The following is a 14,134-nucleotide window of genomic DNA, read 5'->3' as shown; positions in this document are numbered from 1 at the left end:
CACAGGTATCAAATTGGTTCCTGTATCAATAGGTCTAAAAACTTGTCAGAAGTAATAGGGAGGGAAAATCAGCATTATAGTGTTATCATAGTAACTAAAAACATGGGTTGAGAAGCAAATACTGCCGCTTCAAGGTTTGTCATCCCTCAGAAACACATTATATGCCCTATCCAGTCAGGCCCAGCTATTAAACTGAAAGATAACAAGCTTTTTAAATATACTTTGCAACATGCTGAATCTTGCCAGACAGGTTCACCCTTTCAACAGATCACCCAGTAATACCACATTCAAACACTGACCAGAGTAACTCTGTTTTGCTCAGCCTCCTCAGTTAACCTTCAAAAATAACTGGATGATACCACATACAAACAATTTCTCTACAAGTCACTTGTCTCGTTAACCCAGTTCTTCCTGATACAGAATGTTGTTTCCTTTACGTGAATCCTTTCCATCAGAAGTTATAATTCAGTGTTTTCATATCAAGTGAAAATTCTCTCCTTATGTCATTTTTACATCTAAATGTTTGGGAACATTTTTGCAATTTTAGTTATAGGTGAAATGAGCCATTCAATACAGTAACATTCCCTTCAGGGGACTCCTCCAGCTTCCTAATTACCTTATGGCTCTTTGTATGAAAATCACAACCACAGTCTTTCCATTGAAGATCCTGTAATTCAGCTGGAGTACCACTCTAGCTACAAGGATACCAATACAGCACTATGGAATAACCCTGTATAAAGGGTGCACTGCTTGCTGATGCTCTGTGGGTGTATATAACATCTTCTATATTTCTCCCTTCAGATGTTTGCACTAAAAAGATAACTCACACACACATAATGACCTTGATTATTCCTTCTTTTTCTTTTTGCAAAACAACATTTACAGTATTTTTCTGCAAGCCTATCAAAGCCTTCGCTCCTAAGAAAACCTGACATATATGTTCGTAGACCCTCTTGCTCTATCCATTACGGCTCGATACTCCTCTAAAGTTCCCTCAAGTGCATGTGTACTCTAGAGCACCTGTAGCTCCCTCTCCTGCATCCCAAAAACTAGCCAGGCACATGGCAACAAATGCTGTGGTTGACCCCAAACTCTGTGCCACCTGATCAGCCAGGAGGCCAAACTGAACCTGCAGCAGCCCAGTACTGCCTGCGCCCCCGCCCCCCAGTGCGGGAACTCACATGTGTCCCCCTCCTCCACAATCCTCAGCTTGTTGCCCGGTCTGTCTCTCTCCTTCTGCAACATCTGCTATTCTGCAAAAATTACAAACTCGTATTTTGTTTTAACAATATGATACATCAGCACAGAGCATAAATTAATTTAGTCAGAATCACTGTTACATGCAGGTGTAGTAATATTTTAAAGGGATGCAATCTGGAAAAAAAACCCTGTTTTTCAAGAACACTTACATAGGAGACCTGTCCTTCAGTTTTGTAGCAATATAAGCACTGTTCCGTATTATTTAAGAAACAGTAACAGCAGGGGATACTATTATGTGCAGAATACTGACCAACTGAGAAACAAAATGAGCTTTTTCTTCCAAATTTTCACAAAGAGCGTGCTAAAAATAATCTACTCCATTTATAAATGAAGTTCAACGGTGTCTTTTTAAGACATGATTTCACAAGTCCCATTGCAAATTCAAAACTTTTCCATTTTGTTTATATATTGTATCTTCCATATACATTTGCTCTTTTTAATGCTGTCTTGATAATAGGGTTACCTATAGCTGACAGGCTAATTCCTATTTTGAGTCTCCTATCCTGTTCTGCAGAAACTGCTGAAAGTCAGCTATTACAAATGTCATTTGCAAGTCCTTTGCCCGTTATCAGATGAGCCCCAACAGTCAATTTTTTCACAGCTTTGAACTTCCCTCTAGCTCTAGATGAATTAATATGATCCTATCCATTCAGCCAATACTACTGATTTAATAAGAGATATGCCTGAAGTGGATGATAACCTGGTTTGATCTGGTCTGTATAAATGAAACTACACCGGCCACATTAAAAAACAGTTTAGAAGTAATAATTGTTAAATTACACTTTGAGTTACATGAGGGAGAGTTGAGTTCATGTTGTGTCCATTTTCAGCACAGATCCTTCTACACAATGTCACGTATTTATATTGAAAATTACTTTCAAACACACATTCATGAAAAAACAGCAGTCAAACACCAACATTCAGTATGCAGCTAAGGGTTATTCCCATAATAAGCACACTGTCATGTTCTAACCTACATAGCAGTCACTTCAAACTAACATATTCAAACTTCCATATTGGAAAAAATAATTTCAAGCCCTTTCTCTAGCTTTACCTAGCCTCGCCCACTGCAATTTCACCCCCATTGCTATATGCAAAATTGTTGCATGACCCAAAGCAGCCAAAACACACAGTCGTCTTTCCACATCCAGGTTATCTCACATTCATCATCTCACAAAGAACAGAACTACATTGTCATCACGTTGATAAGTCAATGGGCTCCTATGACAGTTAGAGAGGTGTAAAGAGGGTATATAACCTAGCATCTAGCTACTTAGAACACGGTATATTAGTCTTGTCATTTTTTTTTTTAGACCATGCAAGCCAAAAGATGTGAGTCATAACAGTGATTCATAAATACAAGTGCACACAATGTATCTATAAAACCCACAGATATAGGATCTTCCAAAGAAACAGGAAGACCCTTCCTGAACCCTGGGCAAAGCACGTCCCAGTGTTAACACATCAAATGAACGACAGACTGGCTCTTGATTGACTCAGAAAGCATATACAGGATTACAGAATCACAGAATGGTTCAAGTTAGAAGGAACCTTAAAGACCATCCAGTTCCAACCCCCTGCAGGGGCAGGGACACCTTCCACCAGCCCAGGTTGCTCCCAGCCCCATCCAGCCTGGGTTTGGACACTGCCAGGGATGGGGCATCCACAGCTGCTCTGGGCAGCCTGTTCCAGTGCCTCACAGTGTACCTGGTAATGCTACCACATCCCCATGCACTAGCAAGTGGGGACAAACGCTTTCCGCTAATCACAGGTCACACCACAAGACCCTGGGGTCCAGGTGAGGAGAGAATGTGCCAGACTCCTGCTACGTTCTTGTCCTGCTTGTGCACAGCTTTGGGCAAGCTACTTGGTTTCTCACGCCTCAGCGCCACAGCGGCTTAAAAGACAGCAAAGTTATTTCCTTATTTCAGAAAAGTAAATACCGCGCTAACATGCCATGGTGCTAGGAGCAACCGAGCATGTGCCTTAGGGAGAAAGAGAGCGTCGGTCGGGCCTAGCATGGCCTGTCACCCTGCGGAAAGCGGCACCCCCTCTGCTGCAAAGCCCTGGGAGCCCCAGGCGCAAGGGGCGCCGCAAGCGCTGGCCTCGGGTAGGGCGAGGGGCTGTATCCTCCCGAGGCATCGCCCGCGCTCCGCCCCGCTCCCTCAGCCCCCCGCGGCGACACGCCGCTCCCCCAGGCTCCGGCATCGCGCCGCTCGCCCCCTGCACACGCCCTCACGCCGGGCCCCGGCCGGGAGGGCCCTTTGCCTCCCCACCCGAGCAGGAGCTCGCCCGGGGGGCTGCGCCCCGGCCGCGGCGGGGGGAAGGCCGCCGCATCCCTTCGGAGAGCCGGCCGGCCTCGCCGCCGCCTCCCACCCGCGGGCCCGGCGCGGCCCCCTCCACCCGGGGAAGCCCGCGGGGAGCCCCAGCGCTGCCCGCACCCACCTCGAAGAGCTCGGCCGTGGTAGCCATGGCCGAAGGGAGGGCGGCGGGACTGCTCAGCGGCCCGCCGCCACCCCGCCGCTGCCGCCCATTGTGCCCCGCCGGCCCGGCAGCAGCAGCCGCCGCGGCGCCGCCTCCGCCCGCCGGAAATGGGCCTGCGCCGGGCGGCCGCCGCCGCGCGCAGCTCCCAGCCCCTCCCCGGCCGCGGCCGCCCCTCGGCACCGCTGTGGCCGCGCTCAGCGCCGCGCCGCCGCCATGGCCCTGCGGGCGCTGTGGCTCCTCAGGCACGATCCCGGCACCGGCGGCACCGTGCTCTTCTCCAGGTAACGGCGGCGCGCCGGGCGTGTGGAGAGCGAGGGGGCGGGCGCGGCGAGCCGTGCCGGGGGCGCTGCGGGGGCCGGGGCGCGGCGGGGCGGGCGGCAGGCAGCGCTCGCCGGGCGCGCAGCCGGCGCCGGGGTTCCTGGGGGGCCGGGGCTGCCGCGGGACCCCGGCGGGTGCGGAACCACCCGCAGCCCGACGCCGGGTAAGTCCCTCCGAGCGGCCGCTGCGCGTTTCTGAGCCCGGGTCTGCAAATTTTGGGGTTCAGATGTTGTGCTTTTAAATAAAACCGGTTGTTGGTTTTTTTACAACTTCTGCATTTTGCACGTGACTTTTTCTCTGTTCCTCCTTTAGTTACTGCAAAGGTTTTGCCTACCTCTTCTCAATCCTAGGGTGGAAAAGGACAAGGCAGTGATTATGAAATACTCGCAAATTAACAAAATGGGCAAAGTAGAAAGCATGCAATTTTTCATGTATCTTGCTTATGTTCTCTTTGTGGTGTTCTGTGACTGTTCAAAAAGTACGGTATATTCAGGCAGAAATTTAACTTCCCATTTTATTTTATTTTTGCATACAAAGACAGGTTTTTCAAATTCGTGGAGGAGCCCATTGATCAGTCTTCCGAAGGAGGGCTTTTTATTCAGAACTCTTGCGGAGTTTTAAGTAAGACTCCGGGCTAGGCAGGCTGCTTTTGTTGGTCTGGCAAAATTTGTTGCCATTTCTGCGTACGCTTGTGTGATTCCAGAGGACTTGGTCTGGAGAGTAAGAGATAAAACAACCAGGGCTAGGGAGCGGAAAAGTCCTGAGACCTGGGGGTAGGGACAGGACCTACAAGTCTGAGTCTGAATTCAGTGAAACTGGAGAGAGAACACGGGGCTGGGGGTGGGGGGAGCATACGTAGACTATCTTCCATCTTCAGGTGCAGACAGATCTCTACATTGGACATTCCTCTGATTGTTTTAGGATTAGTATTATGGTCCTTGTATTACCTACAAGACTAGAGATGAGGCCTCCCCTCTACAAACACAGAGAAAGAGCCTTGTCCCAAAAAAACGGAGAGTGTAATCGCAGTGGAGGAAGGGGGGGCTGGTGACAGGGATATGTGAAGTAACTTGTCACACAGTAAGCGGCAGAGACAAGGAATAGTGCTCCTTTGAAAAGGGCAAACTATACTTGATACTTCAAGTGATTTCCAGACTTAGATCTTTCACATTCCCAGAGGAAATAATAGGGCTGTAGAAACCCCATGTTTATCCTCCTAACTGACCTTAAATTCAACAAAGCGCACAGACAATATAAAGAATGCCAGATCACATGGAAACTGTTGGTTTCGGGACTTACGCACTCAGCTGGAGATACGTGAGCCCTGATCTTTAACCTCAGAGGAGACATCTGGGACATCAAAGCATTCCTCTTTTTTTGAGCTGGTCATAACTTAATTCAGGCAACAAATATGGTCTGCCTCTTGCATCACCAAAGCTCATTCATCCCTGGAAACTTTTTTTTTTCTTCTTTTTTTTAAAAAAAAATTTCATCACTTTCTAGAAGGGAATACTGAAAAACTGAGATCTGAAAGGCTGACTAATTGTCTAATGATTCAGCTAAAGCTGTGAAGATTCTTTGGGAGGAGGAGAAGATTGCTGTGGTGTGGGGACAGCTTCAGCAAATGGAGCAGACAGATTAGGACATAAGACAAAACTAGACTGAAATATCTCTGCTTCCTTTGTTTTGGAAATGTTGACCAAAAATAAGAGGTGCTTACCAAGGTTACATGTAGCCACTTACCAACAGCCTTGCTCTGGAAGTCCACGTAAATTTTCGAGCTGCAAAACCACTGTTTGTTCACTCTTCAAAGTAGACTTGAGACTGCAGGGAGGCATTTTACTGTCATCTGTATCCTGTTTACGGATCTCGTAGCTCTAGCTTCTCTCTGCCTATGCTTGCTTTTTCCTTGTTGGGGGGTGTGTGGGGTGGGGGGAAAGCCCTTGGTGCCTGATTAGGAATCAAACAAAAAAGCACAGTCACTGAAAATAAGCCTGAGGAAGCGTAGTTGCCTCCAGCAAGAGACTCTGCTACTCAGTAAAGAAAAGATGGTGTAGGTGGGACTTCAAGACAACAGGGTAAGAACCATGCAAGTGTTGGGGAACAGAAAGGGAGTGTTACACGTGGAGGTCATGGATACAACAAAGTACCACGTTGCTGTGATTACAAGTTCCATAGCAATTTAAGAAACAGACTGTCCATGTGTCCTTAAAAAGATGGTATAAAAAGGAGAATAAATGAAGGCATTTATATATCTGTGCATTTTTTTCTCCCATGGTTATAAGTGTGGCTCTGAGTGCAAACATCCAGCCTGGGAACAGATCTGCTACTAGATGATTCATAAAGTGATTTAACTAGTTGCCTGGTGTGTAACCTGTGAGATGTGCACTTTGAGGGTCCGTGGATAAAGGGAATCCACAAAAGATAATGTAGAAAAGCTAGCCTGTTATCAAACTTAACGTAAGAGAGACTCAGGGGAGTCTGCAGTTCCAAAACAGGATGAAGACCAATGCATTAGTGAAAGTAATAATTTTCCTTTTCTCGGCTATTTATTAAAAGACAGCTCATCAGTTTGTCTTGATAGATTTAGGTTAGCTTGAGAAGGAATTCATCCCTCTCTCCTTTAAAAAAATAATACTACTTCAGAAGAAAAAAATGCCAGATGTAGCATTAAACAGTTAGTATGATTTTTCTCAAATATTATCTCTAGGAAATTTGAAATGAAATATATATGTTAATGCAGTCAAACAATTTTAAAATATACAAAACCTTCCATCTCCATTATATCTTAAATACTTGAAAAAATGAAATGATGAAACAGTCATAAAAGCTTAAAATCACATATATTGAACATGCAGTGTGGAATCCATTTTGCTCCCTCTCCCCACACAGTCCGTGCAGCCTTTTCTGCAAAAATTTGACTGACTTACACTGAAATCTTTTTGGATTTATAATACTGTCAAGATTTTTAATTAATCTTGTTAATCAATTAAAGCAACTGCTGCAGATCAATTGTGTAAGCTCAGAACAGCAATGAAAAACCTGTATACAAATAACTTCCATTACTGTCTTCTAAACATGGTATCTAGTAGAGTAGCAAAGCTGTAGCAATAGCATACTGTATCTCGGCAAAAAGCTGTTGCAGTTGGATTTTATTATGTGGGACATCTGTTTTTTTAAATGTCTGAAAACTTGTCTTCAGTGTGATCTCACCTCTTAGAAATGTTTCACTGTTGAAGTTTCACTGTGCTGGTGTGAGTCATGCTTGGGTTCATTAGTGCCATTTAAATGTCCTATACCTTTGTGCAACTGGAAGGGTAGAGACAGATTCACATTTTGTTAAAAAACCTGAGTGAATGTGTTTGCTCAAAGTGCCCAGTAAAAATCCACCTGCTAGAATGAAGCCTAATTACTCATTAAATAGTTTTATTGACAGTGATTTGGATGCTGATCCTGTCTCTGTTTCTGTCAGGATGCTGCTGGTGTCCACTTACACAAGGTTACTTTTAGGACCAGAGGGGCCTTTGGGAGTTACTTGAATACCTAAGAGAATCCCATCCTTGATTATATCAGTATTCCAAAGATTTTTATAATGCTTTTGCATTTTCCAACAGCCAGAAAAGGCATTGTGCGGTTCTGCTTCTAGGAACATCTGTTGGTATGATATTTTGGGTGGGAAAAGATCCACAGCATTAAGATGTTCTCATTTCCGTATCACAGACGTTACCCCACCGTTGAAATGCGCGCGGAGACCTTCAACGGGTCAACACATGTGCCTGTACCATCTGACAACGCTTTTCTTAAAGCCTTGCTTTTTGAACTGAGACTCATAGATGACGATATTTTTGTGGAGCACCGAGATACTTGTACTCAAATCAATCACTCATCAGTATATTCAGTTTGCACCGAAGGAGGAGATCTCTGGCCCGTGCTTGCTTTTCAGAAGAGTGGTCTGATATACGCGTGTCTTCCACTAGTTGAGGAGACCTTGGAGCCACGGCCACCCCTCCTCACCGTCCGTGGGCTCTCACAAGGACTGGCTCTTTTGTTAGGCATTGTGGACTACATCTCTCCAAGTCGGAAGAACAAAGCTGAGATGAGTGCAAAAATAGGCCAGCTTCGAAATTTGCTTATACAGGCCTGTCCACTTGGCACCCCCTTAAACACAAACATACGCAGCTTGAACAGCTCATTTGATGACATTCAGGAAATGCCCACAGATGAGCATCAGCCAGCCTGGAGATCCAACACATATAAAGGCAAACCTCAGGTTAATGTCTGTATCACTGAAAAAGTCAAGTGTATGCAGTATGACAAAAGAGATGTTGCGGACGTGTGGCAAGTTTATGGAGCTGTAAATTGCAAGGTGAGAGCAAATCTGTGCAAATCTGACCCAAAGTATTTTTCATGCAAGCATGCTGGGGAAGAAAATACTCATGCCATTTTACTTTGGTATGTGATCAGTGAATTTCTAATACCGTAATATTTCAAAGTGTAAGGTACTACTACATATTGGGCTGACAGGTTAGTGTTTTTTGTTTTGACCTTTAATGTTTCTTACCTGCAGGCTTCATGCATTTTTTCATTATTTATGGGAATTATATTTCCAGAAATAGCTACATTGCATGTGTCTTCCCAATTTTTTCTTACTTTAAATGAAATAGAGAAAAATAATGTCATACAGACTTTGTGTATAGAGACTAAGAAATGGTAGTGCTAACACCAAGTGTATTTCCAGCTATATGATAAGCAATGTGTTAAATAATGATTAGAAACAGAATTTCTGAATGAGGCTTCTACAAGTTTCTGTATATGAGCTTTTTAAATTAATTTTTCTACCAAACAAAAGTTTAATCTTCTATCCTACTTTATTCCATTACAACAAGAATCCACAAATATTGTTTGTTTGGCTGACATAAAAACAGTTGATAAAAAATCTAGTAAAATAAATAGTTGTCTAATTAATTTTGAATGTTTTTGCGTGCAATGATGGTTTTCATTGTTTAAAATTAAAAATTGGGGAATATTGACTCAATAATAATTATGAAATACATTGAAAATTGTGTTTTCTCTAATGAATGCATTTAACATTCTTTGTTCTGAATTATGCTTAGGAAGCACATATATTATCACAGTACACTGTATTTGTAACTGCCAGTGTTTTAAGAGGAGAAAGACCTTCCAATAAAGTAGATCATGGTAATGTAATTATTTGCAAGATGTGGGACACTCATCTCTGAAGGAAGCCAACCTAAGTACTGTGCTTCTGAAGACTGGGTTATATCCCACCAGCTATGCTGGCAGGGATTATGGGGGTGAACAGCTTCCTCTCTCAGAGGGACAAGTTTGTAGGTCATCTTGCAGAGTGGATGGCCTTACATAAGAAGAAAGCCCTGGTGTAATTGTGCACTGCTGAGCTGGCACACGGAGGGACGAGACAATGGATGCACTGCACATGGTTGCTGTGAGAAAGCTGACATGGGACCACAGTGGCCATTAATAGCGTACTTGAATCCATTAAGCGGATGTTGTAAAAGTAACCGAATTAATTAGACTATCACCAAGTGCATTTATGTAAAATTCGTAATGATGTAGCTATACAGTAAGTCCTTGGCTTGCTTATCTGCTGTTTTCTTGCTGAAGAGTACTTGTCAATTAAGAGACATTTAGCTAAGACTGCATCACTAACCATACCATGGAAAAGGCTACAGAAATGGGAAAGGGATTTTGTTTTCAAAGTACTTGTCAATATTACTGTTTGAAGCCAGCTGATGATTTTTAGTGTGATTTTTTTTTTAAAAAAAAAAAATCCTTATATTCAAATTTTGAACGTCTGATGCTGACTTGAGGGAGATATTCTAGAATAACTTCTTGACTTCATTTTTTCAAGTGTGACATAGAGGGATCTGCACCAAATGTAACCCTCAGTTTGAATCTCCCGACTAACGGTCCTCCGCTCCAAGATATCGTGGTCCATCATTGTGTGACTTCTGTTGACCCTGCCATGCTGATGTCCAATAGTGCTGAGCCACTGGATGATTCTGTGTATAGTGGACCTTACAAATTTCCTTTCATTCCTCCTTCAGATTCCTTCAACTTGTGTTACTACACTTCCCAGGTAATAACATCCCTGACCTTTGTTATTTTCAGGTCTTCAAACAGGAATAAAAATACCTGTGGCGTTGAATGTGTCTGAATGAGTTTCAGTCTGATACAGGTCGTAAAATGCTTTTTATAATATAAACTGCTTGGATGGCGCTTTAGGACCTGAGTTATCTGAATCATATTCAGGAGGTGCCAGTACCTTTGATTGTTTGGCATCACTGCTCTTACTTCAAATGAACCACTTAGATGCCTGAATTCTACAAAAGATGTTCAGGCTGAGATGTCAAGTGCATATACCACAAATCTATTTATTGCAAGCAGCCTAAAGAGTTTGGTACAGTCGGCAATTAATATGTATTTGTTATTTTTTAAAGTACTTTAGCAATTAAATAGTATATAACTGATCTTATGGTGATGGTATTAATTTTTCTTGAGAATGAATATAGTTTTTTCCAGGTTCCTCTTCCACCAATTCTGGGACGTTATCAACTCATTGAAGAGGGATCACAGTTAAAAATAACAGTGAACTTAAAGCTTCATGAAAGCATAAGGAATTCTTTTGACTACTGCGAAGCTCGTATCCCTTTTTTCAACAGGTAAGAATAAAGAATTCCTAAACAAATTTCTTCCATTTCTCTGTGATCTTCCTGAAATGAACCTATCAGGATGGCAATGTAACAGATTATGCTCCGTCAAAGTACTACCAGTGGACACTGACCTTGCAAATGTTGGGAAGCCTCCTTGAAATTCTAGTAATTTCTATAATACAGAATTTTACTGGAATATTTGGTTCTGAATACTTCTGTTGTGCATCCTGTTTCCCTGTGGTATTTTTTCATGTGAAACGCTACCACAGTCCTCCAGGTGGATTAAGTCCCAAGATCATTTCCAACCTAGGGTTACCTGTTCCTTAAGACTGCTAAGACTGCTAATCCTAGCTACAGATCAGCTTATCAAAAATACAGTTATTTAAAATTAAAATGATAGTTTTCATTTAAGCCTCTCGGACAACTGCCATGACTATGCTGTCACATAATTATCATGAAAATTTAAAGATGAAATGATACAAAGTTGCTGGTGCTGATCATAGTGTTAGTGAAACGCTATCAGTGAACTAAGACAGTAAAATATCAACAGCTCTTTTATGATTACTAGGTTGAGACCATGGTGATTTCCTTCTGCTCTGTAATTTTGATTTATAAATTAGCAGTGTGCTCAGATATGTGTGATTTGTCTATATGCGCATAAATAATGTCTTTCAGCATGTTGTTGCTTTCTTTAACAAAATGGGTGTTAAATACTGAACGATACTAATTCCGATGGTTTTATTTCTCCTCTGTCACACTGTAGGGGCCCAATTGCTCAATTAGAGTACAAAGTTAGTTATGGCCAGCTGGATTTGTCACAAGAGAAGAGCCTGCTGGTTTGGGTCATTGGTGAGCAGAATACCCCTGCGCCCTCTCACTTCCTCCCCTGGGCAGTTTCGTGCAGTGTAGGCACAGCTGTACAATTTCTCACAGATGCTGTTTCTGGCTTTAGGACAGAAGTTCCCTAAATCTTTGGAAGTTTCCCTGACTGGAACTGTGTCTTTTGGCACTGCAGGCAAAGAGCACCCAACTGATTATGTTTGCACTGGGAACACTGCTTATGTAAAAGTAAGTTGCAGGCTCTGTGAAAAGATGCCTTAGTAGTCATTTTTTTATCTTACATTGGCTATGAAGATACGTTGATTTTAAATCAGATATAATTATTAGCCTCTTTGTTCTCAGCATGAAGTTTTCTGTTTTCTTGCTTACAGGATTTGACATCCTGTCAGTTTGGAGTATGCTTGCACACCAAGAGCATGTAACACAGATTGCCAGTATTTGCACAGCAAGCATGACAATACACATCTGATCATGTTTTCCCTCTCTTTCTGTAGCTGTATTTTAGGATCCCAGACTTTACACTTACTGGATGTTATGTAGACCAGCATTCTGTTCAGATCTTTGTACCAGGAAAACCCAAAGTTACTGCATGTGAGTTGCTAAAAATGTCATTTTGTTTAACTGAAACGGCGTATTGAAGTTATGGACTGGATGTCAATGACTAAAATTATGTAGCTAAACTTGGACAAAGCTTTTTGTTGGTTTGCTTGGGACATCCTGGAAATTTTGTTCTCTACTTTGATGTTTGGGGTTTTTTTGTTGTTGTTTTGTTTTGTGATTAAAGCATCCCTGGAGTAGGAACTGGCATCTCCCTTTCAGATGAAAGCTCTTATTACGCAGTTACAAAGTCAGTCTCTCTATTGGGCTCTCTCCCCTTTGCTCTGTGATGTTTTACTATGCATAATAGCAGAACTTTTACTGGGGGGGTAGAAAATGCTTCTCTATTCTGGCCCCTTGTTTAGGACACTTTTGTCAAAGATGTAATATGTGGATTGGCAATACCCAGGAGCAGAACTCAGCTCCTGCCTTCAAGGCGAGACTGTTGCTGTCAGTGTCATCACACCAATAGCCCTTGGTGGATGTGGCTGTATATTGAATCTCTGGAGCAGAAACCAAATCTGCTTATTCGTCAGTCAACACAGGAGTACTTCCAAGTCTGCACCAAAAATACACTAATTGGGAACACAGCAGTCACTCGTTAAATCCGAGCAGTACTGTTGAATGGAAGCAATTTTTATTTGTAGCTGTCTATCTCTTGCAGCTTCTGTCAGTTGTGTTAGCAGAAGTCTGTAAATGCCTTTTGAAAACTGTTTAATTTTGTGACAGGTCACATTCAGTCCTAAATTGTAACACAAAAAAGCAAGAGTTTAATACTGTATATTTTATATAGAGTATGCAATTTATATTCATTGAACAAAATCAAAGTCATCCACCTGCTTTTGACTTAACCTATGTTTGAATTTTAAGCTTATGACTGATACATTAGTAAAGATAATTGAAACTGAGACTTTAAATGTCTCATTATCAGAAACGATTTTCAAATAATAAGCCTTACAGTTTAAAGATGCCATTATACCTTCTCTGTAAACTAGTAAGGATGGATTAGTAGTCTCTTAACTTGAATGAAGGAATGTCTGATGGTAAGGCACCCTGTAATGCTTGTTTTTCTTCCCTTTTTTTTTATTTTTTTTTATTTAGCCCGGAAACTCATTTCTACCGATTATTACATCTGGAATTCCAAAGCACCAGCACCTATGGTCTATAAACCCTCACTTGCCTAATCTTCTTGTGAATTATTTTTGTATTTAAACAGAACAGCTAATGAGACCAATGTCATGATAGAGTAAAAATAAATATTCTCCAGCACTTGTACTTTGTATGTTTTCTTAAAAATTTGTCTTGAGGGGAAAAAAAAAAGAGGTAATTTCTCTTAATAACATAGTTGGTTTAAAATTGTTTAGTCCTGATTTTGCTTACAGAAGACAATTTGAAATGTACTTGCTGTGGCCATTTTTACTTTCCCTTCTAACATTAACTGGTACAAAGTAAGTAATAGTGACACAGATACAGACTGGCATGATTGGACGTGTCTTCCAGGAGGACTACCAGTTACTTCACTGGTTTTATAAACCATAAGGCTCATGGAGTGGGAAAGCTTTCAGTGTCTTATTCCAGTCCTGGAGTCACAAGGATCTGATTTAGACCCCAGATTTACAGGCCAGTTAAAAGCAAGAGTTCTGTTATTTTCACGAGATGCCTACAAAATACATACAAGTCAATAATTTACAAGAATTTTAAGAGAGGGAGAATGGCATGAGCGGCACTTGTAAAAACAAAGACGATGCAGGAGTCTTGTATGGCCTCTGTCAGCAGAAGTGGTGAGTTCCCTTTCACACATGCCTGTGAACTGCATTGCTCTGAAAGCCAGCAGTAGGATCCAGAGGTGTGAACCTGGTTTTTCAAATCAAAAGGCTAGCTTTGAGCAGGCAGAACCAGCTAAGTTTGCTGGAGGTTCCAAAAAACATCACTGAGCTGTTTTC

General features: G+C 42.3%; 2 protein-coding genes across 2 annotated transcripts in view; one reads left to right on the top strand and one right to left on the bottom strand.

Moving 5' to 3' along the window:
• EXOC5 (exocyst complex component 5) overlaps positions 1–3,838 on the bottom strand; it is a 29,816-nt gene extending 25,978 nt beyond the window's left edge. The window contains exon 1 of the mRNA XM_055717240.1: positions 3,706–3,838. Coding sequence (XP_055573215.1) covers positions 3,706–3,732 — 27 coding nt within the window. The 5' untranslated portion in view covers positions 3,733–3,838. The remainder of the gene's footprint in view (positions 1–3,705) is intronic.
• Positions 3,839–3,892: 54 nt separating this feature from the next.
• Positions 3,893–13,466, top strand: AP5M1 (adaptor related protein complex 5 subunit mu 1). The gene is made up of 8 exons (XM_055717244.1): positions 3,893–4,025; positions 7,783–8,428; positions 9,953–10,180; positions 10,624–10,763; positions 11,518–11,603; positions 11,707–11,822; positions 12,089–12,185; positions 13,293–13,466. The coding sequence occupies exons 1-8, from the start codon at positions 3,958–3,960 to the stop codon at positions 13,373–13,375; spliced, it is 1,464 nt and encodes a 487-aa protein (XP_055573219.1). The 5' UTR covers positions 3,893–3,957; the 3' UTR covers positions 13,376–13,466.
• Positions 13,467–14,134: the final 668 nt, after the last annotated feature.

Source organism: Falco cherrug, chromosome 7 (assembly GCF_023634085.1).
Source record: "Falco cherrug isolate bFalChe1 chromosome 7, bFalChe1.pri, whole genome shotgun sequence".
Lineage (NCBI taxonomy): Eukaryota > Metazoa > Chordata > Aves > Falconiformes > Falconidae > Falco > Falco cherrug.
The sequence above is the reverse complement of the archived record's forward strand: the minus strand, read 5'-3'. Positions and strand labels throughout refer to the sequence as shown.